We start from the raw sequence: 25362 nt of genomic DNA, 5'->3' as shown, positions 1-25362 counted from the left end.
TAACTGAGTAATGGTCTTTATTAGTCTTTTATGAAGTTAATAACACCCCCATTTTACAAGGGAAGAACCTGATCATAGAGAATTTAAGAGATTTTTCCAAAATCAGTATCCAGCAAGTGATGTCTGATTCCAGAGCCTGGTTGTCAGATTTAATGTGTGTGTGGAGCCTGTGAAACATGCAGATTCTGTGTGTGTGTGTGTGTGTGTGTGTGTGTGTGTGTAGAATACATAATATATTTCTATTTTCCAAAGAAACTGTGGAGAGATAAACGAGCAGTCACTAAAATGATCTCCATGGTGGAATGGAGAGGGAGTGTGGAACACACTGATGGTAGCTAGACTTATATGAATTGTGTCAGTGTTTCATGTAATTAAGGAAGGAAAGGAAAGGGGAAATGCAGCATACTGCCACAGGGTCTTGAACCAGAATCTCCGGGTGCGGGTCTCAGCCACATGCATTTTCAGTAAGTCCAAGTGGCCCGGATGCAGATAATCAAGGGTGGGCTTTGAGAGACACTCCTCACCTTGGGACTCAAAGGTGAGAGATGACCACTGCCTCGCTCAGCACTGTGCTCCCTGTGGTGGCCAGCACGGGCCAGGAAAGCAGTCACTTATAACATGCGGTTGGGCCGTGTGGCCTTGTTGGCCAGAGCTTCTTTAGAGTACAAGCAAGAGGGCCCAGCTCACCTCCCACGAGGGATCCGGGAGTTGTCTGGGGCTGACTCTGCTTTGTTTAGGTGTGTGTTACCTGTGCGTGTAGCATGTTCCATTTTCTTATGCGCAGTATTGAGTCCCAGGAGACTTGTGTTGTGTGTACACAGCTGTGTTACAGAATGGCATGTGCTAGAATGAAGGACCTCACGTGGATCAGGTCTTCTTGTCAGCCAACCCCCACTGACTTCCGTGACCAAATCAGACCTCTTCATGGCTGGGTTAGATGTGCCCTTAGCCCACCTGGATGACACACGCTTTGTTCTTAAAAGTTTGAGGATTGGGAATGAGTATGTGTGTGATACGTTTATTATTTAAAAGAAATTTGTCACAAATACTTTCCAAATATGATGAGTACATTTTTCCTTGGCACCTCCAAAATAAAACTTGAGAGGGGTCAAATAAAATTTGTTACTTTTTTTTTTTTTATTTACAGTAAATTTAATCTGTCTAATTCCCTTTTATGACCAGTTGAGTAGACATCTAATGAGAAACCTCTACTGGCAAACAAACAGTTCAGTAAGAATTGAGAATAAACTCTTTAAACTTTTTTTTGTGTATTTGTTTTCATTTTATTTGAAAAGAAGAGAGACCATCTGATAGTTCACTCCTCAAATGCCTGCAACAGCCAGGGCTGGTCCAGGCTGAAGCAAGAGCCAAGAATGTAATCTGGGTCTCCCACACAGGTAATAGGGACCCAAGTATTTGAACCATTAATTGTCGCTTCTCAGGATACACATTAGCAGAAAGCTGGATCAGAAGTAAAGAAGCTGAGACTCAAACCAGGTTCTCTGAAAAGAGGTATGGACATCCTGAGAGGTGCCTTAACCACTGCACCAAAGACATGCTCCAGAAAATACAGACTCCTGAATTAATCAGTGCATAGGGCTGTGATTTATATTCTGATAGTACATTTTCATGAGGATGACAGCATTGTAGACCTACTCTTAAGAAAATTGACAGCAAAGTGGAAGAATATGCAGGGTGAGACCACTTGAGGCTCTCACAGGTGTACCTGGAAAGACTCTAGGGGAGGGGGCTGTCCTGAGATAGCTGCTGAAGGTAAAATGGATGACCTTGGCAGACTTGGGAGAAGGCTGTGGTTGATAAAAGAGAAAAAGGAAACAGGAACTAGCATTAGTCTGGGGCATATAATGGAGAAGCAAGAATGAGGAAGATGGTGAATAGGCTTTTGGTTTCAGATTTTATGTGCATTACAAGTGAATTTTTAAAATTTTTATTCCATATAATTTATGTCTAAAATATCAATGGTTGTCCTAAAAATCAACTTTAGTGTTGCCAAATTGCTTAATGTTGTGATATCTATAAGTAGCGTTCTAAACAATATGTTTTACAGAGCAAACATTGTGAACTGAGTTTTTTCTCTATGTTCTCAAACATAACTCCAATGTTCCATTAGAGCTGGCATTTAGGATTTCAGCTTATGTCCTTAAGAGCACACAGTATCTTACTCTATGTGTTCTGCTTTTCCTTTAAAACAGAACTGCTTTTTCTGGACAGTGAGGATATTGATGTAGAGAAATGTCCCTAATGTAGATCCTGACCCATTTTTGTTTGTTTTTATATGAAGAGCACCTTCTGCTGGTTTACTCCTCAAATGTCTGCAACAGCTAAAGCTAAGCCAGACCAAAGCCAAGGGTATGGAGCTCACTTTGGGTCTCTCATATTGGTGGCAGGGACCCAAGTACTTGAGCCATCACTTGCTGCCTCCCAGGGTGCACATTAGGTGGAAGCGGCATTGAAAGAGGAGCCAGGACTCAAATCCAAGCACTCCAGTGTGGGTTGCAAGCTTCCCAAGCAGTGTCTTAACCATTAAGCCCAATCCCCACCCCCGATCTGTTTTGATAGCTACTACCTTTCAGACAACCTCTGACCAACACTGGGTCATGGGACCTTGGGGTGCTGTAGGTAGTGTGTCACAGCATGTGGCGAGGAGTCACAGACTGGAGTTAGAATCCCTACTGTGCCACTTACTGCATGTGTGACTCTGGACACTTCTGTATCTATCAAGTGCAAGTTAACAAGATGGACCTCCGTGGAAGGACAGTGGTGAGGATTAGCGAAATAACACGTGACGTGTGCTTGGCATTTCCCAGAACACAGTGCACACTCCATAAGGGTTATCTGTTCATACCATTGTGCATTTTTATTTTATGGACAATCAAGGGAGTTTGTGCAAAGAATGGTGACCTTTATGTTACAGCCTCACAAAGCTGAGGGAGTTTCCATGTTCCTCTTCCCCACATGATGTAATGTGGCTCTGTCAGGGTAATATTTAAACCCTTGCTGAACCTCCTTATTTTTTTTAAAGATTTATTTTATTTATTTGAAAGGCAGAGTTACAGAGAGAAAGGGCTTCCATCCTCTGGTTCACTCCCCAGATGGCCGCAGCAGCCAGAGCTGCACCAATCCGAAGCCAGGAGCCAGGAGCTTCTTCCGGGTCTCCCACATGGGTGCAGGGGCCCAAGGACTTGGGCCATCTTCTGCTGCTTTCCCAGGCCATAACAGAGAGCTAGATTGGAAGAGGAGCAGCCAGGACTAGAACCGGCGCCCATTTGGGATGCCGGTGCTTCAAGCGAGGGCTTTAACCTGGCTTTTTTTTTTTTTTTTTTTTTTTTTTTTAACCAAGGAAGCAGCTGTTTATTTTATTGATGGGTTGTTTCCGAAAACGAAAAAGGCTATGTACACCCCTCATGCCTCCAGGATCTCCACCTGGGGAGGGCATAGAAATCGCCTCCGGGTTTCCCAAGGCCCAAGTCCTTCCCTTCCCTGTGCAGCCTAATTTAGAAACTCAATTGTGATACTGTGTATTTTTTTTCCCCTTTTCCCAGCAATGCCTGCTGCAGCTACTTAGTAACATCTGGAGGAGGGGGAATATGGGAGGGAGCAGTCAGATGAGTAAGAACCATGCACAGGAGAAGGGATGCCACAGTGCCAGCCCTGAGCCTCCTTATTTTTAACCTTAGTCCAGTGCCTCCCAAAATGTGGTCCTTGAACCAGCAGCATGAACATCACCTGGGAACCTGTTAAAAATGAACACTAATTCCACTGAATCACGGGTTCTGGGGGCAGAACCTTTAGTTCTTGAGACACAGCAAAGTTTAAGTACCTGACCTAGGCCTTTTTTTTTAGAGCTTTATTGAGATGTGACTCAAACATAGAATTGACCCACGTAAAGTATACAATTTAGTGATTTTTCGATATATGCACAGCATTGTGTAAGTATACCACAGGCACTTCTAGAACATTTTCATCACCCCAAAAGTGAAACCTTGTACCCACTGGTGTTTTCCCTCCAGGCCCACCTGCCCTAGGCAGCCACGGCCCTTTGTGTCTCCATGGATTTCCCTCTGCTAATCATTTCAGATAGAGACAGTGCGGCTTCTTTCATTTGGCATACGTTTTCAGGTTCATCCCCACTGTGCCGTGTACCAGTCCTTCCTTGCTTTTCATGGCTGGCCAGCGTTCCATCGTGTGGGTGTGCCACAGTTTGGTTACCCATTTGTCACTTGGACATGTGGGTTGTTTCTGTGTTTTAGCTGCAGGGGACATTCGTGTGCCAGTTTTTGGGTGAGCATGTTTCCAGTTTTCTTGGGCATTTATGCAGGTTTAGATTGGTGGGTCATAGCGTAACTTGATGTTTCACCTTATAAGAGACCACCAGTCTGTTTTCTAAGGATATTGCATCATTTTACGTTCCTGCCAGCAAGTATATGAGGGCTTTACTCTTTTTCACATGCTTGTCAGTACTTGTTATTCTCTGCTAGACCATTTTTGAGATACTGACTTGTGTAAGCCTATTGCTTTGTGGCACATATTTTCCCTAAAGTAAAACCATTAAATCTTCAAGGAATGCCTCCTACCTGTTATTTCTGTGGTTAGATCCCATATGTTATGTTTAAACTATTCATGTTATGATTTTAGAAACTTCTGTCATGTTCCTTTATGCTGAACTAAAAAATCTTTATCTTAATAATAATTTTAAAACCTGAGGCTGGTTCGGTGGCATAATAGGCTAAGCCTCTGCCTGTGGCACTGGCATCCCATAATGGTGCCAGTTCATGTCCTGGCTGCTCCTCATCCAATCCAGCTCACTGCTTATGGTCTGGGAAAGCAGTAGATGATAGCCCAAGTCCTTGGGCCCCTGCACCCACATGGGAGACCCGGAAGAAGCCTCTGGCTCCTGGCTTTAGATCAGCACAGCTCCAGCCATTGCTGCCATTTGGGGAGTGAACCAGCAGATAGAGGACTCTCTTTGTCTTTCCCTTCTCTGTTTGTAACTCTACCTCTCAAATAAATAAATAAAATATTTTTAAGAAAATATTTAAAAGCTTGTATATTTGTGATAAGTTTAGTTTTGAAACAATGAAACCAGGGACTTTTTTTTTTTATCTTCCAATGTGTAGCCTGATAATTGGAGCCTGGGGCTGGCGTTGTAGCACAGCAGATTAAGCTGCCATATGTAGCATATGGGCAGTTCCAATCCAGCTCCCTGCTAATGTGCCTGGGGAAGCAGCGGAGAATGGCACAAATGCTTGGGCCCCTGCACCCACGTGGGAGACTTGGAAGAAGCTACTGGCTTTGGCTTGGCCCAGTCCTGGCTATTGTGGCCATTTGGAGAGTGAACAAGTGAATGGAAGATGTCTCTCTCTCTCTCTCTCTCTCTCTCTCTCTCTCTCTCTCTCTCTCTTATCTCTCTGTGTGTGTGCCTCTGTGTCTCTCTAATTCTGACTTATAAATAAATAAAAATAATTAGATCCTAAGTATTTTTGATTGGTTGTTTCACAAATATTTCCTTTCTTTCTGTCTTTTTTTGTTTGTTTGTTTCTTTCTTGTCTTTTTCTTTTTTTTTCTTCCTGTCATGCTGTCTCTTTTTCTTTCTTAGAGACAGAAATCTCTCATTAGTTGATTCACTCTCCAGATGCCTACCATGGCTGTTGCTGGGCCTGAGCCAGGGACTGGGAACTCAACCTAGGTCTCCTATATGGATGGCAGCAACCCAATTATTTGAGGCATCACCACTGCCTTCTAGGGTATGCATTAACAGGAAGCTGGAGTCTGGAGCCAGAGTTGGGTTTAAAGCCAGATACTCTAATATAGGATGTGAACATTTGAACTGGTGTCCTAACCATTTGGCTCGTTGCTTACCCCAAACATTTATTGAATGGATTCCTTAGCTTTGCAATACACCTGTTATCACAAGCAACTTTTTTTCTAACCTTTTGGGTTCTTTCTTTTCTTTTTTTATTTCTTTAAAGATTTTATTTATCTATTTGAGAGGTAGAGTTACAGTGAGAGGGAGAGACAGAGAGAAAGGTCTTCCAGGGGCCGGTGCAGTGGCGCAGCAGATTAAAGCCCCAGCCTGTAATGCCAGCATCCCATATGGGTACTGGTTCAAATCCCAGCTGCTCCTCTTGCAATCTAGCTCTCTGCTATGGCCTGGGAAAGTAGTGATAGCCCAAGTCCTTGGGCCCTGCACCTGCATGAGAGACCTGGAGGAAGCTTCTGGCTCCTGGCTTCAGATCAACTCAGCTCTGGCTGTTGCGGTCATTTGGGGAGTGAACCAGCAGAATGGAAGACCTCTCTCTTTCTCTGACTCTACCTCTCTCTGTAACTCTGTCTTTCAAATAAATAAAGTAAATCTTTAAAAGAAAAAGAAAAGTCTTCCAACCACTGGTTCACTCTTCAAATAGTGCAACAGCCAGAGCTGAACTGATCCAAAGCCAGGAGTCAGGAACTTCTTCCAGGTCTCCCACATGGGTGCAAGGGCCCAAGTGCTTGGCCTATCTTCTTTCTTTTTTTTTTTTTTTTTAAAGATTGATTTATTTATTTGAAAGAGTTAAACAGAGAGAAAAGAGGCAGAGAGAGAGAGATTCCATCTGCTGGTTCACTCCCCAATTGGCCGCAACCCCCAGAGCTGCGCCAATCCGAAGCCAGGAGAGCTAGGAGCTTCCTCCGGGTCTCCCACATGGGTGCAGGTTGGGCCATCTTCTACTGCTTTCCCAGGCCATAGCAGAGAGCTGGATCAGAAATGAAGCAGCCGGGATCTGAACCAGTGCACATATGGGATGCTGGCACCACAGGTGGAGGATTAACCTACTGCACCACAGCACAGTCCAACCCTTTGGTTTCTGATGACAAACCCCAGCCAAAGGGATGGGGTGCTACCAAGCTGATTGACCCTTCTCATGGCTCTTTTCTTTCCCAGAGGAATGGCTTCTTGTTGGAACCAAACAAGGACATCTGCTTCTCTATAGGATTCGGAAGGATGTTGGTAAGTGGCAGAGAAAGAGATGGTTTATTGCTCATGCCAAGAAGTTTTGGTCTTTAGCTGCTTTATAATTGCGATGTCGGTGATTTGCTGTTCATTGAAAGAGTGTTTGTGGTAGATTGTGGTAGAGGGAACACAAGGGAAATGGGGAGCAACCTGAGAATCTCGTGGTTGTTTGGTTCATGTGTTTTCCCAACTGTATTTGCCTCCCCCTGTCTGGAAGATGGGGCTGAGTGTCCTCCCCTCCTGACTTCTTGGAGACTCACGCCCAGTAATAAGAAGACCACTGCTGGGGATAAGATTCCTGTAGAAATGGTGTGGTGGTGGGAAGCACAGTCAGGAACCATTGATGGAAAAGGTCCTGGTAGCATGTGAGAGAACAGGAAGAGAGGCCCCGGGCTTGTGCCCCGGTTCACTTCTCCCTGGCCCCATGACTGTGAGTAGGTCCTTTCCCACGTCAGTCTTGTCTTCTGTAGACTGCCTGCCTGCCTGCCTGCCTCCCAGAGCCGACAGGGTCAGATGCATAATAGCCTTGAAAGGACTTTGCAAACTGAAATTTAAATCCAATGTGACTTTTTAAGTATTAATGTAGGAAAATAACTATAGTATTTGAAGTCTATTCTCTCTCTCTCTCTTTTTAAAGATTTATTTATTTATTTGAAAGAGTTACAGGAATTGAGGGAGAGAGAGACAGAGAGAATATTCCATCTGCTGGTTTACTCCCCAGATGGCCCCAATGGCCAGCGCTGGGCCACACCAAAGCCAGGATCCAGGAGCTTTATCCAGTCTCCCACACAGGTGCAGGGGCCCAAGCACTTAAGCTATCGTCCACTGCTTTCCCAGGCCATTGGAAGGGAGCTGCATCGGAAGTGGAGCAGCTAGAACATGAACCTGCTCCCATATGGGATGCTGGCATCACAGGTGGTAGCTTTACTCACTACACCACAGCGCCAGCTCCAAAATCTGTTCTCTTAAAGCGTGTCCTTTATTAGGGAAAAAATGCCTTTCTCTCTTTTCCTAATTTTATGTATATGCTTGCTTTATGGAAAATGATGTGTTTGGATGTCATGCCCTGGAGTCTCAATCCATAGAAATCTGCTGCTAGTGCCAGGGTAGTTTGAGCCAAATTGTCGGTGGTCAGCCATATTAGTCCTACAAAAACAGCAACTTCATAGCTTTCAATTTAATTATTTTTCCAAAGTAAATAACTTAAGGTAAGAGTGGAAATAGAGCCTTTGTTTTGGAACCTGTAGCAAAGAGGGTTTGACATTGGGGAAAAAAGAAGATTTCTGGGGCCATGGGGAGAGAGGAAGGCACCTTGGGAGGGTTCCACAGTGGGGCAAGAAGGAAAACCAGAGAACGAGGTAGAGATTGGATTTCGTTTCTATGTTTCTCAATTCTCCTTTAAATTAAGTCAACCAGTTTGTTCCAAAATGTTCCACATGGTGAGTATGTTGGGCTTTGCAGGCCATAAGCTACCTCTGCTGGGGCCTGCACTCTGACAGAGTGAATTAAGCTGCTGTCTGCAGTGCCGGCTTCCTGTACGGGCACCAGTTTGAGTCCCAGCTGCTCCACTTCCAATCCAGCTCTCTGCTATGGCCTAGGAAAGCAGTAGAAGATGGCCCAAGTCCTTGGGCCCCTGCACCTGCATGGGAGACCTGGAAGAAGCTCCTGACCTCCTGACTTTGGATCAGCGCAGCTCCGGCTATTGCGGCCATTTGGGGAATGAACCAGCAGATGGAAGACCTCTCTGCCTCTCTCTCCCTACTCCCCCGCCTCCGTATGCCACTTTCTGTAATTCTGCCTTTCAAATAAAGTTAAAAAAAAAAAAAAAAGATCTGTGTTATGATTACACAACTGTCCCATTATGGCCTGATAGCAGCCCCTTAAATGAATGAATATGGCCATGTTCCAATAAAACTTTATTCACAAAACACTCAGAGGCTTCGATTTGTCCAGTAGGCAATGCTTTGCTGATTCTTGCTTTAAGTTGTTAGTACTCAGAACCAGAATATTTGCATTCTGTGACATCTGCCTTGTCAGCAATCTAAAAAATTAAGTTGTCCTTGGATTTTATTCAGCATTTAACAGCTGTTTTTGATTGTCTACTATGGGCTCATAAATAAGTGGTAAGAAATTGAAAGCTAGATTTTTTTCTTTTAAGACTTACTTATTTTGGGGCCAGTGCTGTAGTGGGTAAAGCTGCCACCTGCAGTGCCAGCATCCCAAATGGGCACTGGTTTGTGTCCCGGCTGTTCCATTTCTGATCCAGCTCTCTGCCATGGCCTAGGAAAGCAGAAGGTGGCCCAAGTCCTTGGACCTCTGCACCGGTGTGGGAGACCTGGAAGAAGCTCCTGGCTCTTGGCTTTGGATTGGCACAGCTCCAGCCATTGCAGCCATTTGGGGAGTGAACCAGCTGATGGAAGATCTCTCTCTCTCACTCTCTCACTCTCCTCTCTCTCTCTGCCACTGTCTCTCTGTAACTCTGCCTATGAAATAAATGAATAAATCTATTTTAAAAAAGAAAAAAAAAGAAAACAAGCTAAGTGGGCTGGCACTGTGGCATGGTAGGCTGAGCCTCCACGTGTGGCGCCTACATTCCATATGGGTGCCAATTTGTGTCCTGACTGCTCCACTTCCAATCCAGCTCCCTGTTAATGCTCCTGGGAAAGCAGTGAAAGATGGCCCAAGTACTTGAGTCCCTGCACCCATGTGGGAGACCTAGAAGAAGCTCTTGGCTCCTGGCTTCAGATCAGCCCAGTTCCAACCATTGTAGCCATCTGGGGCGTGAACCAGTGGATAGAAGATCTCTCTCTCTCTCTTGTCTCATCCCTTCCTCTCTCTGTAACTCTGCCTCTCTTAAAAAAAGGGGGGGGGGGACCAGCGCCATGGCTCACTTGGTTAATCCTCCACCTGTGGTGCCAGCATCCCATATGGGTGCTGGATTGTGTCCCGGCTGCTCCTCTTCCAGTCCAGCTCTCTGCTGTGGCCCGGGAAGGCAGTGGAGGATGGCCCAAGTGCTTGGACGCCTGCACCCACGTGGGAGACCAGGAAGAAGCACCTGGCTCCTGGCTTTGGATCGGCGTAGTTCCAGCCGTAGCAGCCATTTGGGGGATGAACCAACGGAAGGAAGACCATTCTCTCTGTCTCTCTCTCTCTCTCTCACTGTCTAACTCTGCCTGTCAAATAAATAAATAAATAAAAAAAAAAAAAGAAAGAAAGAAAACAATCAACAATCGAGGTCTGACACAACTCTGGCCTAATATGGCCCAAAAGTAGATCTGGGCCTCTCTGAATCAGTCCTAGAACCAATTTGGTTTCTAGATTTCAGATTTTTCAGACTTCGATTGGGCTGCACCTAGGCTGTCTTTCTGAGGAAAGGGAGGGAACAGTAGGTGTCAGGGAAAGACCAGGATCCGAGGGCCTGCGGGCTCCTCTGGTCTGAGCCAGCTCCCCACAGCTCAGAACCGACTCCAGGCTTCATTCTGCTCTGACCTTAAAGAGAGAAGTTAGATTGGTTTGCATGTGGGGCCCTCGCATCTCTAGGTTTATTTTGGTGATGTTAGCACCCTGGATATGTGGTTTTCAACGTGTGGTCTCCATACCCCTGGGGATTCCAGCAGTGGTGATGACTTTCAGAGGCCCCACAAGGTCAAAACTAAGTTCACAGTAACGCCAACACTTCGGTGTTTCACTATGCTGGTATTTGAAGCTGCTGGACCCTGACCACAAATCAGGACAGTGGCCCCAAACTCTGCTGTGTTGGTCTCACCGTGCACTCACAGTGGTTTCTGTATTTTAAGGCTAGCTTCACTCAAGAATGTTCTTGGTGGTGCAATTCTAATTTTGTTATTTTTAGCCCCGTGGTGACACATGTTTTTCATAATCCCTTGTGATACAGTGGCAAGTACACATGATACAATGTGCTGGGTGCCCGGGTATGAGATCTGGCGGCGGTTCTGAGGGGAAGACCTTGTACAGTTGTCTGAGTTGCACACTGGACTGACCAGTTTTCTCACGGAGCAGCACTTCCCACGCTAAAGGATAACTGGCAGACTGACCACGGGTTTTCAGACCTCTGGGCTACTTGGCAGATGTTCTTTGAAAAGTGAACAAAGGGAGTCTGTTGCTTCAAAGAAAACAGCTGGCAGTTTTTGTTGCAAATGATAAAGTGAGAACTTTTAAGAGAAGCCTCCATTTGTGCAAAACTGGTATCTACTTCCATGAACTTGACAGCTTTTCAGTACTTAATGATTTTTCCAGTGAGATTGGGTGTGATGATTCTAAGTGTGATTTTTAAAATATCCTATAATCAAATGTGCCAACCTATGGTGAGCTGCTACACATATTTTCCAGATGACCAGTGCATGAGGTTCCTTCCTCCCTTCCTCCCTTTCTCTCTCTCTCTCTTTCCCTCCCTTCCTTCCTCTCTCTCTCTTTCTCTCTCTCTCTCTCTCTTCCTCCCTCCCTCCCTTCCTTCCTTCCTTCCTTTCTTCCTTTCTTCCTTATTTATTTATTTAGGGGGCCAGCACTGTGGCAAGCCTGCAGCACCGGCATCCCATATGGGCATCGCTTCAAGTCCCACTGCTTCTCTTCCACTCCAGCTCTCTGCTATGGCCTGGGAAGGCAGTGGAAGATGGCCCAAGTCCTTGGGTCCCTGTACCCGTGTGGGAGACCTGGAAGAAGCTCCTGGCTTCGGATCATCTCAGCTCTGGACTTTCCAGTCATTTGGGGAGTGAACTGGTGGAATGGACCCCCCCCCCCATGCCTCTCCTTCTCTCTCTGTGTAACTCTGACTTTCAAATATATAAAAAATAATTATTAAAAAAAAGATTTATTTATTTGAAAGTTAGAGTTACAGAGAAGGAGAGCCAGAGACAGAGAGAGACAGAGACAGATCTTCCATCCGCTGGTTCACTCCCCAAATGGTACTAGATAGATAGATAGATCCATGTGAGAATATATTTTTGTTGTATTTCAAACAAAACAGTGTGTCAAAACATTAAATACAGAAGTGAGTATGAGAGTTCAGCTGTCTTCTGTTAAACTAAATATTAACAAAGATTTCCAAAAAATCTAGAACAATGTTTCTTTTGTTTTGGAGAAATAGTTATTTTAAAATTTTTTATGCTAACATATTTCAGTCTTACTGTGATTTTTCAATGAGTTAATAATAAATATTGTTTAAGAGTTCTCAGTCTTGGAGCTAGTGCTATGACACAGCAGGTTAAGCCACTGTCTGCAGTGCTGTCATCCCATATGGGTGCCAGTTCGAGTCCCGGCTGCTCTGCCTCCAATCCAGCTCCCTGCTAACACACCTAAGAAAGCAGCAGAAAATGGCCCAAGTCCTTAAACCACTGCACCCATGTGGGAGATCTGGAAGAAGCTCCTGGCTCCTGGCTTCAGCTTGGTCCAGCCCAGGCTGTTGCAGCCATTTGGGGAGTGAACATGTGGATGGAGGATTTCTCTCTTTGTCTCTCTCTCTCTGCAACTCTGACTTTCAAATAAATGAATCTTTTCTTTAAAAAAAAAAAAAAGATTCCTCAGTCTTAATTTCTTTTTTTTTTTTTTTTAAGATTTATTTATTTATTCGAAAGGCAGAGTTACAGAGAGGCAGAGGTAGAGGCAGAGAGAGCGAGGTCTTCACTCCCCAAATGGCTGCAATGGCCGGGGACAGGCCGATCTGAAGCCAGGAGTAAGGAGCATCTTCTGGGTCTCCCACTCGAGTGAAGGGGCCCAAGGATTTGGGCCATCTTCCGCTGCTTTCCCAGAAACATTAGCAGAGAGCTGGATTGAAAGTGGAGCAGATGGGACTCGAACCGGCACCCCTATGGGATGCTGGCACTGCAGGCTGCGGCCCCGAGTCTTAATTTCTGATGGGGTAAATATTTATAGCTAGAACCTACACAAGCATTCTCTGGGATCAGGCAGATCTGGAAGATGCTCCTCCTTCCTTGTTTCGGCCTGGCCCAGCCCTGGCCATTGCGGCCATTTGGCAAGTGAACCAGCAGATGGAAGTCTCTTTTTTGTCTCTACCTCTCTGTGACTCTGCCTTTCATAGAAATGACTAAATCCTTAAAAAAATACTAATAGTAACTCCCTCCCCCTCTTCTGCAGTGGTGCCAGCAGACTTGGCATCACCTGCAAGTGGCAGTGAGGATAGATTGCCTCAGTTGCTTAGCTCTGAGCTGGCGTGGAGTGTTTGCACCGTTCCCACAACACGGGATGTAAGGTAGCTGCCGGGACTCAAGTGGTCTAGATCTAAGGATGCGTTGGGCTGGGTTTCATTGCTTGGACCTTACATTTGACTGTTTTTTTTTTTTTAATGTGCCTCCCTGTGAAAATCTTTACCAAGTCCATGTTTCAAAGTATGGAGAGTGGCAGACTCCTAAGTACCTTGCAACTTTATTCTGCTTTGTGTGACCCTTCTTGCTGATTATGAGTGACAATGCATGAAACTCAGCTTTAAAGTCAAAGTGGAGTGGTGGCTGTTTGATCTGGTGGTTAAGATGCCAGTTAACCGACTCATATCCCACATTTGCATGCCAGGTTCAGTGCCCAGGCCTGGCTTCTGACTCCAGCTTCATGCTAAAGTGGTGATGACTCAGATAATTGGGTTTCTGCCATCCATGTGGAAGACTCAGATTGAGTTCCCAGCTCCCGGCTTTGGCCTGGCCCATCCCTGGCTGTGTGGGCATTGAAGGAGTGAACCAGCAGAAGGGAGCATTTTATCTACCTTCCCTTCCCGCTCTCCTCAAATTAATAAAATAATAATAGTAATAATAATAAAATTGAAGTTGAAAGCAACTTAACTCTGCTCAGTAAAGACAGCTGGCTATTTTAGATCTCTGATTTCTAGTCTTACAGGAATTTTTAAAGCTTGGTCTAAGAGACCAGGATTCTTATTGTAGTTGGTTTCTATATATTTTCTCGTGTTTGAAATTGTGAATGTTTATTTCTTCTCCCTAGGTTGCAACAGGTTTGAAGTGACACTAGAGAAATCCAATAAGAACTTCTCCAAAAAGATTCAGCAGGTAACAGTGATGGTGGTTTTGCAAGAGTGTTTTACTCACATGAGACCCCCACCAAAGCCAGAACTCTGGTGATGTTGCCTGTAAACTCTAAGTCCTCACCGCTGCCCATTCATCATTTGCCCGAGAGCCTTTCTCAGAAGCAGAAATTGTGATTGCACATAATATAAGTCAACATTCTCATAACTGGCATAGGCACTTTGGTCTCTTTTGAGTACTGTTCTTACGTGAATGCTTGCTAAACCTTGTAAAAACTGTCTAATTGGGTCTAACGATCTGCTGTTTTCCAGATCCATGTGGTTTCTCAGTTTAAGATTCTGGTCAGCTTGTTAGGTAAGGAAAGGGGTTGCCTTTGTATTTCATGTGTCGAAAAACAAAAGCTGTGACCCAATTAACCCTTTCGTGATTAATTTACTAGTAGTTACTTAACACTGTGCTAACATGTTCCAAACCACATGCAACAGGGTACGTGGGTATAAAGACAGTGGCATCCCTTATGAACTTGAACTCTGTTCTACAAGGAGTTTCCATTCTCAGTCACCAGCCAGGTGTTTATTGGCCCCTGCTCCTTGCGGAGTGTGGACTAGACGTTGGGGCTATCAAGTTCAATGAGACATGCTTTGTGTCTTTGACACTTATGTTCTGATTACGAAGACTGAAACGACATAGCAATCGTGATACATAGCTTACAGTGGAGATTTACAGAAAGTATTTTGAGGTCTTAGTAATGGGAAGGGCTGCATTGTCAGCAGATGACTAGAATTCCACAGGAAGAGAGAGAGAGAGGCACAGAGGAAACAACACGAGGAAAGGCTCTGCCGTGTGGCACTACCTGACAGGAAGTTCATTGTGGCCAGACTTGGGATATGTGCTGGAGACTGGTGGGATTTTAGGTCAGAGACAGTCCAGGGCCAGACTGTTCAGGGCCTTGTTTAAAAAGCCATGGTTTTGGCCGGCGCCGCGGCTCACTAGGCTAATCCTCCGCCTAGCGGCGCCGGCACACCGGGTTCTAGTCCCGGTTGGGGCGCCAGATTCTGTCCCGGTTGCCCCTCTTCCAGGCCAGCCCTCTGCTGTGGCCAGGGAGTGCAGTGGAGGATGGCCCAGGTGCTTGGGCCCTGCACCCCATGGGAGACCAGGAAAAGCACCTGGCTCCTGGCTCCTGCCATCGGATCAGCGCGGTGCGCCGGCCGCAGCGCGCCGACCGCGGCGGCCATTGGAGGGTGAACCAACGGCAAAGGAAGACCTTTCTCTCTGTCTCTCTCTCTCACTGTCCACTCTGCCTGTCAAAAAAAAAAAAAAAAAAAAAAGCCATGGTTTTGTGAAAGGCAACGATGAGACCTTTTCTTTTTTTTTTTTTTTTTTTTTGACAGGCAGAGTGGACAGTGAGAGAGAGAGACAGAGAGAGAAAGGTCTTCCTTTTGCCGCTGGTTCACCCTCCAATGGCCGCCGCTGCAGCCGGCGCACCGCGCTGATCCTGGCAGGAGCCAGGAGCCAGGTGCTTTTCCTGGTCTCCCATGGGGTGCAGGGCCCAAGCACCTGGGCCATCCTCCACTGCACTCCCTGGCCATAGCAGAGAGCTGGCCTGGAAGAGGGGCAACCGGGACAGAATCCGGCGCCCCAACCGGGACTAGAACCCGGTGTGCCGGCGCCGCAAGGTGGAGGATTAGCCTATTGAGCCACGGCGCCGGCTCGAGACCTTTTCTTGACAAGCAGAGAACTAAACACTTGCCACACACTGTAGTCTTCATCCCTAGGCGCAGATAGTAGGATCATTTTGAATTTAGTTGCTAGGTTCCACAGATGAACATTTAAGGTAGCCAGATCTTCATAATGAAAGCTAGAGATGGGGAGGTACTTGTCTAGTGATTAAGATGCTGATGAAGGTGCCGAGCCCCACATCGGAGGGCCTGGGTTCAGTACCCAATTGCATTCCTGACCCAGCTTCCGTAGGAGGCAGTGATGATGGCACAAGTAGTTAGGTTTCTGCTTCCCTTATGGGAGACCTGGATTGGGTTTCTGCTTTCCAGCTTTGGCCTGACCCAGCCCCAGCCATTGTGATCATTTGGGGAGTGAGTGAACCAGCAGGTGGGAGCTCCTTTTCTCTGTTTATCTGCCTCAAATTTAAAAAGAAAAAAAATTAGATGTGAGGCACAGATGAAATTATTATTTTGTGTACTTTACTAAAAAGAATTTTTTTTTTTTTTTTTTTTTTTTTTTTTACAGGCAGAGTGGACAGTGAGAGAGAGAGACAGGGAGAAAGGTCTTCCTTTGCCGTTGGTTCACCCTCCAATGGCCGCCGCGGCCGGCGCACCGCGCTGATCCGATGGCAGGAGCCAGGAGCCAGGTGCTTTTCCTGGTCTCCCATGTGCAGGGCCCAAGCACCTGGGCCATCCTCCACTGCACTCCCTGGCCACAGCAGAGAGCTGGCCTGGAAGAGGGGCAACCGGGACAGAATCCGGCGCCCCGACCGGGACTAGAACCCGGTGTGCCGGCGCCGCTAGGCGGAGGATTAGCCTAGTGAGCCACGGCGCCGGCCTAAAAAGAAATCTTTGCCCTGAGTTTGTACAAAATTGCAGATTTACTTTTTTTTAAAAAGTTTCATTTATTTATTTGATAGGCAGATTAGAGAGAAGAGAGACAGAGAGGTCTTCCATCTTCTGGTTCACTCCCCAAATTGCCACAACAGCCAGGACTGCACCAGACCAGCGCCAGAAGCCAGGAAGCTTCTTCCGGGGCTCCCACGTGGGCGGAGGGGCCCAAGGACTTGGGCCATCTTCCGCTGCCTTCCCAGGCACATTAGCAGGGAGCCAGATTGGAAGTGGAGCAGCCGGGACTTGAACTGGTGCCATATGGGATGCCAGCACCGCAGGCTGTGGCCTGTGGCTTAACCTGCTGCGCCACAGTGCCGGCCCCAGCAGATTTCCTTTTTCTTAGTGGAGCCTCCTAATGTAAGTAGCTCTGGAAGCTGTTTCTCATCTAAGTGCTGCGGCGCAGCTTTCCAGACTGGAGGAGGATGGCGCTGAGTGTGCTTTGAAAATGAAAGAGCTCTTTTACTCAAGTCAGCCCAGATTTTTAAGCCACAAAATACCCAAGTTCAGAAAGCAGAATGGCCTCTTAAATGTTTAGCCCGGATTGAATCACTGCTGGTGAAACTTGAGATCCGCCTTCAGCCAGCAGCTGCCCTTTGGTTCTTTAGATGTCACAGTTAAGTGTGCCTTTTTTTTTTTTTTTTTTTTTTTTGAGAATTACTGTCACTTGTAGTGATGTTTTACCTCCTTCCGAACAGAAAACAACATTTACGTCCATGACCTGTTGACATTTCAACAAATCACGACGGTCTCCAAGGCAAAGGGAGCGTCACTGTTCACATGCGATCTCCAGGTGAGTGTGTGGGAGAGGAGACGTGCCCTCCTCGTGTCCTCCCACGAGATGGGAAGACAGTCGTGAGCCAAGCCCAGCAGAGACTCCAAAGGGAATAGTTCACGTTGGATTGTGTTAGGGAAATCCGCCCCCCTTGTGTGTGGTATGAAGTTGAACCGTTGGTGTGGCCTGTGTGTGTGCCTATCAGAGCACCCAAAGCCCTGTGGCAGGAAGCTAGTAACGGAGGGCCGCGACACTTGCAGGACACAGTGAATACGTGTCCGTCGGGAGTTTTCCTTGTTCTCTCCTAGTTTTTGGCAGTCTGTCATCTTCACACTCTCAGATCTGTCTGACCGCTCTGACACTTTTTTAGCATGTATGGTCCGCATTGACCCTGCCTTATTTGGTGGGTAGGGTTTCCTTTTCTGCACTCCCTTAAAGGACGGAAGGTGGGCCTCTCTTTCACTGGTATGTGCTGGTCCCTATTGATGCGTGCTGGTCACGTTGGTACGTGTTGGTCACATTTGATAGTCATGAGTGAGGAACATTTAAGGGGAAAATGGAGGCGGGGTGGCAGGGGTCGTTACATAGGAGAAGGCTCGCCCTGGTATTTCCCTCTGAACTATGTGGGTGGCTGGTGCCAGGGGCCTTGGCTGGCAGCCCCTGAGGAGGACATACTCCTGAATCAGTTGGTTCTGGGCACCTCACGGAGAAGCGTGCCCTTCTGCTCAGCGTTTCTGTCACTCTGACTTTGTAGTCCAGGGGATTTTCAGGTGGGTACCATTGCAAGGAAGGGCCTCTCCCGTCCTGCTGTCGGTTATGGAGTCATCGCGTGCGCGTGCTTATTTGTTCGCGGTGTCTCTCGCCAGCACACGGAGACTGGGGAGGAGGTGCTGCGCATGTGTGTGGCCGTGAAAAAGAAGCTGCAGCTCTACTTCTGGAAGGACCGGGAGTTTCATGAGTTGCAGGTAGGTCCACTCTGGCCTGGTCGGCGGATTGGGTAGAACTGCTGCTGCTGTTGGCCCGCAGCCTGCTCAGCTCTAGAGATGTGCAGGGGTCCAGCCGTATCCTCCCCAGATGGGCCCCCTGCTAGCAAGTGACAGCCCCTTCGTGCCCATTGTGAGATGGTTCTGTGTCCCTGTAGACTGTTGTATTTCACCGTGGACTTTCACCTTTCCCAGAGGCTCTCTGACCGTTCACGGGGAACGTGTTTTTGTTAGAGCGGCTTCCTGGCCTTGTGCTTGGAGACTTGTGTGCAGAAGAGGGTGGAGGTTGTTTGCAGAGCGGTGGTGTGATAACAGGAAGGTTGGGGTGTTTTCTTTTTGGTGTGTTTTCACTTTGATCTTGCCGTCTTTTCCAGGGGGACTTCAGTGTACCCGATGTGCCTAAGTCCATGGCATGGTGTGAAAATTCCATCTGCGTGGGTTTCAAGAGAGACTACTACCTGATACGGGTAAAATCTTATTATTTTTGCAAATGCCATCAGTTTACCTTGGGGCGGATGATTCGGAGTTTGCCTTGGGAGATGAGTATGTGCTTCTGAACTGCACGTCAAGAGACCACCTTAAATAGAGCTTTTGGCATAACAGGGTGTGTGTTCATGCGACTGTTTTTTATTTTTTCTTTCAGCATTTTTCCATGAATAAGGTGTCTGTGTAACTTAAGCCAGACAGTAACCTTGAATTCTGTAGCTAATGACTTAGTCTCATTACATAAGTGTGTGTTAGAACAGGTGATCAGGGCTAGCTCTGTGGCATAGCGGGTAAAGCCACTGCCTGCAGTGCCGGCATCCCATATGGGCGCCAGTTCGAGTCCCAGCTGCTCCTCTTCTGATCCAGCTCTCTGCTATAGGCTGGGAAAATAGTAGAAGATGGCCCAAGTCCTTGGGCCCCTGCATCCACATGTGATACCCGGAAGAAGCTCCTGGCTCCAGATCAGCACAGCTGCAGCCATCTGGGGTATGAGCCAGCAGACTGGAAGGCCTCTCTCTCTCTCTGTCTGCCTCTTTGTAACTCTGCCTGTCAAATAATGAATCTTTTTTAAAAAATAAATACAAATAAAAATAAATAAATTCAAAAAAAATAAAGAACAGGTGATCTGGGCTACTCATCTATCCATCAGCCTTCTCATGGGCTGCTACCCCTCAGACCTTAGTGCTCAGGAATTAAACTGATTTTATTAGTAGTATTTTTTAAAGATTTATTTATTTATTTGAAAGGCAGAGTTACAGAAAGAGAGGGAGAGACAGAGAGAGAGAGAGAAGGCTTACATCCACTGGTTCACTTCCCAAATGGCTACAATGGCCAGAGCTGGGCTGGTCTGAAGCCAGGAGCCAGGAGGTTCCTCCAGGTCTCCCACATGGGTGCAGGGGCCCAAGCACTTGTGCCATCCTCTGCGACCCTTCCTTAATTTTATTATTTACTTAAATATTTGTAAGACTTTGAATCTCTCGCTTCCCACTCCCACAAATCCTTTACTATGTATGTTTTAGAAACTATTTCCATTTTTATTTCAAAAGCTACATGTGTTTATTATAGAAAGTAAGAAGATACTGATAATAATAATCTCTCCAACCAGAAATGATCACTGTTAACCTTTTTGGCATAAGGGCTTCTAGCCTGTTTACACAACTATGATACCCACTGTTCACAAAACTGCCAGACACAGTGTTTTATAACTTGCTTTTTCTCTTAATCTAAGTGCTGAATATCCGTGACATTGTTATTTGTCCCCCAGCGTGCATGCTGTCTGTGGAGAGGATAGCTCCACCGTTCCTTTCACGGAGTAGCCTAGATCTTGGCTTCGTACTGGTCTCACACTCCAGACGTGGCCATTCTGTAGGTCTCTCTCTCCACCTCCCCTGTCCCCTCCGATGAGCTCTTCGTGATGTATTTGTTGCATATGTTTGCTGTTAGACTCTCCTAATCCATCAGCCCGTGGTTGCAGACCCCTGGAGGAGCCACTGGGTTAGCTGACTGGAATTGCAGCGCGGTCCAGGTGTTGAGACAAGTCCACAAGGCGCAGGGGAGCCGGAGGCTGCAAGCAGACTCTCAGTGCTCTGACTGCCGTGCCTGCTGCCATCCGCCTGCTGAGGGTGGAGTCTTCTTAGGGTCAAAAGGTTGCTTTCGGACCCGGCAGTTCTGAAACCATTCATTTTTTTACATACAGTAAAAAATAATTCGTTTTGGTGTGAAGCTCTGTGTTTTGATCAAAGTCTAGAGTTATATAACTACTACTGCAATCCAGATTCAGACAGTTTCATCACCCCCCAAAATTCCCTCATCCTGTGCCTTTGAAATCAGTCCCTCCTCCTACTTCCAATCTCTGGTAACCACTGATTTCCTCCCTCCCTCCCTCCCTCCCTCCCTCCCTCCCTCCCTCCCTCCCTCCCTCCCTTTCTTCCTTCCTTTTGTTGTTTATTTATTTGTTTGAAAGTCAGAGTGACAGAGAGAGGGAAAGCCAGGGAGAGATGTTCTGTTTATTGCTTCACCCCCCAAATTGCTGCAACAGCCAGGCCTCAGCCAGGCCACAGCCAGGAGCCAGGAACTCCATTCAGGTCTCATGTGGGTGGCAGGATCCCAAGTACTTGAACCATTTCCTACTACCTCCCAGGCACATTAAGGGGGAGATAGATTGGGAGCGGAGCAGTACTTCAATATGGGATGCTGGTGTTGTAGGTGGCAGCTTAACCTGCTACACAACACTGGTCCCTTTTTTTTTTAAATTAATTTATTATTATTTGAGAGGCAGAGAGAAAGGGAGAGGGAGAGGGAGAGGGAGAGGGAGGGAGGGAGAGAGGGAGAGGTCTCCCATCCACTGTTTCATTCCCCAAGTGGCTGCAATGGCTGGAGCTGAGCCAATCGGAAGCCAGGAGCCTAGAGCTTCTTCTGGGTCTCCCACATGGGCACAGGGCCCCAAGAACTTGGACCATCTTTTACTGCTTTCCCAGGCCATAAATGGAGAGCTGGATTGGAAGTGGAGCAGCCACGACTCGGGGTGCCAGCACTGCAGGCAACGGCTTCACTATGCCACAGCATTGGCCCCTGATTTATTCTTCATCTCTTATCAGTTTGCTTTTTCCAGAATATCATGTAAATGGAATCACACAGTGTATAGACTTTTTCACTTAGCAGAGTGCATTTGAGATTCATCCGTGTCCTCGTGTGTATGTGAATAGTTTTTTTTATGGCAATGTAAAAGTCTGTGGTATGGATATACCGCAGTTTATCTATTCCTGAGTTGAAGGATAAAATTGTTTCTGATTTTCAGCAATTATGAATAAAGCTGCTGTTAATGTTGGCAAACAGATGTTTATGTAAGCGTAAGTTTTTGTTTCTTGGGCAGATGCCTGGGAATGTTATAGCTGCGTCACGTGCAGGTGTCTGTTTGACTTTCTGAAAGCAGCAGACATCAGGGCTGGCATAATGGATTAAGCTGCCTCCTGCAATGCTAGCATCCTATGTGGGTGCTGGTTCAAGTCCCAGCTGCTCCACTCCAATCCAGCTCCCTGCTGATGAGCCTGGGAAAGCACCAGGAGATGACCCAAGTCCTTGGGCCTCTGCATCCACATGGGAGACCCAGATGAAGCTCCTGGCTCCTGGCTTTAGCCTGGCCCAGCCTTGGTTTTTGTGACCATTTGAGGAGTAACCAGTGGATAGAAGAGCTCTTGCTCTCTCTCTCTCTCTCCTCTGTCTCTGTAACTCTGCCTTTCAAATAACTAAAATTAAAAAAAAAAAAAAAAAAAAGCAGATGAAATGGCTGTACTGCTTCTCATTCCCATCAGTAGCTAATGCATTCTCTCTGGCACTTGGCATCGTCAGTTGCTGGGCCTGATGCTGTTCCCTGTGTTAGAGAAAAAGAGAACTGTTTATTATTATTATTATTATTATTATTATTTAAGATTTTTAAAAATTTATTTGAAAGAGTTACAAAGAGAGGAAGAGACAGAGAGAGATCTTCCATATGCTGGTTCATTCCCTGAGTAGCCTAAATGACCAGGGCTGAGCCAAGCCAAAGCCAGGAGTCAGGAACCAGGAATTCCATCACAAGGGTACAGGGGTCCAAGCGCTTGGACCTACTTCCACTGCTTTCCCACACAATTAGCAGGGAGCTGGATCAGAGGTGGAGCAGCTAGGACACGAACCAGTGCCCATATAGTACTGTGCAGGTGGTGGCTTTACCCACTATGCCACAGTGCCAGCCCCAAGAACTGGTTTTAATGGTGATGACAAGGTTTCTCATAACAAACTCTATGGTAGTTCCTTATGTCAAACAAGGAATATGGGCTTCTGTATGTCTGGGGTTTTGTCTGGGCTTTTCCAAGCAATGTTCATGCCTCTGGCCAGGGAATGCTGGGTGACTCACTTTGTGTCTTCCTGTAGGTGGATGGAAAGGGGTCCATCAAAGAGCTCTTTCCAACAGGAAAACAACTGGAGCCCTTAGTTGCACCTCTGGCAGATGGAAAAGTGGCTGTGGGCCAGGATGACCTCACCGTGGTACTCAACGAGGAGGGGACCTGCACACAGAAGTGTGCCCTGAACTGGACAGACATCCCAGTGGCCATGGGTGAGACCCCGGAAGCTGCCGTGTCCCACTTGGGGCTGGGGTTGTTTGTTATCCCTCCAGAATGGAATCTCACTCGTAGCTTTTAACAGATGGCTTTACACTGAGTCATTCACTCTCTGTTCTGCATTATAAGTAGATGATGTTTTAGGGTCATTGAATATGAGAAAGTCTAGTTTTTTCAGAAAGCTGAGTTATACTTCAGTGGGGAAAAGAATATAAACTAAAATAATGACTGCTGCTATTTTTATTTCCTTTTCTTCCACCTACTTTTTAATGGTTTTATCACATCTTCTACCAAGTAGACTACACATAGATATTAGTGAAAGTTCCTTATTTATTCCTTTATATAATTCAGTATTGAAGGGTGCTTTTTTTAAAAGATTTATTTATTTGAAAGATAAAGTGACAGAGGGGCCAGCACTGTGATGTAGCGGGTAAAGCTGCAGTCTACAGTGCCAGCATTCTATATGGGCACCAGTTTGAGACCCAGCTGCTCCACTTCCAATCCAGCTCTCTGCTGTGGCCTCGGAAAGCAGTAGAAGATGGCTCAAGTCTTTGGCCCCTGCACCCACGTGGGAGACCTGAAAGAAGCTCCTTGCTCCTGGCTTTGGACTGGCCCAGCTCTGGCCATTGTGGCCATTTGGAGAGTGAAACAGTAGATAGAAGACTTCTCTCTCTCTCTTTCTCTCTCTCTCTACCTCTGCCTCTCAAATAAATAAATAGATCTTAAAAAAAAAAAAAAGTTAAAGTGACAAAGAGAAATCTTTCATCCTCTGGTTCACTTCACAAATGTCCACACAGCCCAGGGTGGGCCAGGCCAAAGCCTGGAGCCAGGATCTCCATCCAGGTCTCCCATGTGGGTGGCAGGAATGCAGATGCTTGGGCCATTTTCTGCTGCTTTCCCAGGCCCATTAGCAGGGAGCTGTATTGGAAGCAGAGCAGCCCAGACCCAAACCAGTGCTCTGATATGGGATGCTAGCGTTGCAAGCAATAGCCTAACTCAGTGCACCACCACTGGCCCCAGGGCTTTCGGCATGGTGGTTATTGTTGCTCTTGTTTTTGTGGCTTAGAGACACAGACTGTGTGTAGACGTCAGTTATCAAGAGTTGGGGAGAGTGAACAAGTGAGATATGACTACCCTAAGAGTTTCTTATTTATAGATTTCCTTTTTTTTCTTATTAAATTAGACTTTCTTCAAGTGGGCCAGATTTTAAAAAGGGAAAAGAAATTTTATATTTTTAAAAAAGATTTGTTTAAAAGGTAGGGTGACAGAGAAAGAGGGACAGATACAGAGTGAAAGAGAGAGGGAGAGAGAGAGAACATCCATCCACTGGGTCACTCCCCAAATGGCTGCAACAGGTGGGACTGGGCTAGGCTGAAGCCAGGAGCCAGGAATCCATCTGGGTCTCACACATGAGTGGCAGGGGCCCAGGGACTTGGGCTACTTTCTGCTCCTTTTCTTGGCATATTAACAGGGAGCTGGATCAGAAGTGGAGTAGTTGGGACCCAAATTAGTTATGGGTGTTGAAGGGGCAGCTAAACCTGTTCCACAACACCAGCCCCAAGAAACTTTACATATTTACCCATTCGCATTAAAGTGAATTATACTGGGACTGGCGTTGTGGCATAGCACATTAAGCTGCCTACAATGCTGGCATATCATATGGGTGCCAGTTCAAGTCCCAGCTGCTCCACTTCAATCCAGCTCCCTGCTAATGGCCTGGGAAAAGTAGTGGAAGATGGCCAAGTGCATGGGCCCCTATACCTACATTGGAGACCCAGTTGGCCTGGCTCTTGGCTTTGGCCTGGCCCAGCCATGGCCATTGAGGCCATCTGGGGAGTGAACTAGCGGATAGAAAATAGATCTGTCTCTCTATCTGTCTCCACGTGGGAGCAAGGGCACAAGCTCTTGGGTCATTTTCTAATATTTTCCTAAGCACATTAACAGGCAGCTGGATCAGCAGTGGAGCAGTTGGGACTCAAACCAGCACCTGTATGGGATGCTGGCTTTGCAAGCGGTGGCTTTAACCCATTATGCCACAAAGCTGGCCCCAAGTTTTTGTGTTTTAAAAGATATGCTTTTTGTGTACTTATTTTCTGAATTTCTCCATTTAAGCATCTTTTACCACACGGTTTCTGAAACAAGGAAAGACTTTCCTTGCAAGGATTATGGCTGTCAGCTCTACCTTTTATATACTGACTTTTTTTGTGCTTTTCTAAGATTTCTGCTTCATTCAGCTTTCTGAGCTTTGGATTGTCAGAAGCCAATCAAATAGTGTGGGAAGAGGGGACGGCATTGTGGCACAGCAGACTGAAATGCTGCCTGTGACGCTGGTACCCCATGTGAGTGCCAGTCAGGTCTGGGCTGCTTCACTTCCTCCTATCCTGTTCCTTGCTAATGCG

General features: G+C 46.6%; 1 protein-coding gene across 3 annotated transcripts in view; it reads left to right on the top strand.

The window, feature by feature from the left end:
• The window catches only part of VPS39 (VPS39 subunit of HOPS complex), a 55279-nt gene that overhangs the window by 4166 nt on the left and 25751 nt on the right, over positions 1-25362 (top strand). The window contains exons 2-8 of one of the 3 annotated variants that reach the window (XM_008269136.5): positions 6941-7006; positions 13973-14037; positions 14325-14367; positions 17321-17415; positions 18264-18362; positions 18755-18847; positions 22776-22959. In XM_008269136.5, the coding sequence (XP_008267358.1) occupies positions 6941-7006; positions 13973-14037; positions 14325-14367; positions 17321-17415; positions 18264-18362; positions 18755-18847; positions 22776-22959 (645 nt within the window). The remainder of the gene's footprint in view (positions 1-6940; positions 7007-13972; positions 14038-14324; positions 14368-17320; positions 17416-18263; positions 18363-18754; positions 18848-22775; positions 22960-25362) is intronic. The other 2 variants (XM_051822469.3, XM_089310148.1) reach the window with 2 other exon arrangements.

This window comes from Oryctolagus cuniculus, chromosome 12, assembly GCF_051225735.1.
Source record: "Oryctolagus cuniculus isolate XC-2025 breed Fujian yellow rabbit chromosome 12, ASM5122573v1, whole genome shotgun sequence".
Lineage (NCBI taxonomy): Eukaryota > Metazoa > Chordata > Mammalia > Lagomorpha > Leporidae > Oryctolagus > Oryctolagus cuniculus.
This window is presented reverse-complemented; position numbering and strand designations above follow the sequence as displayed.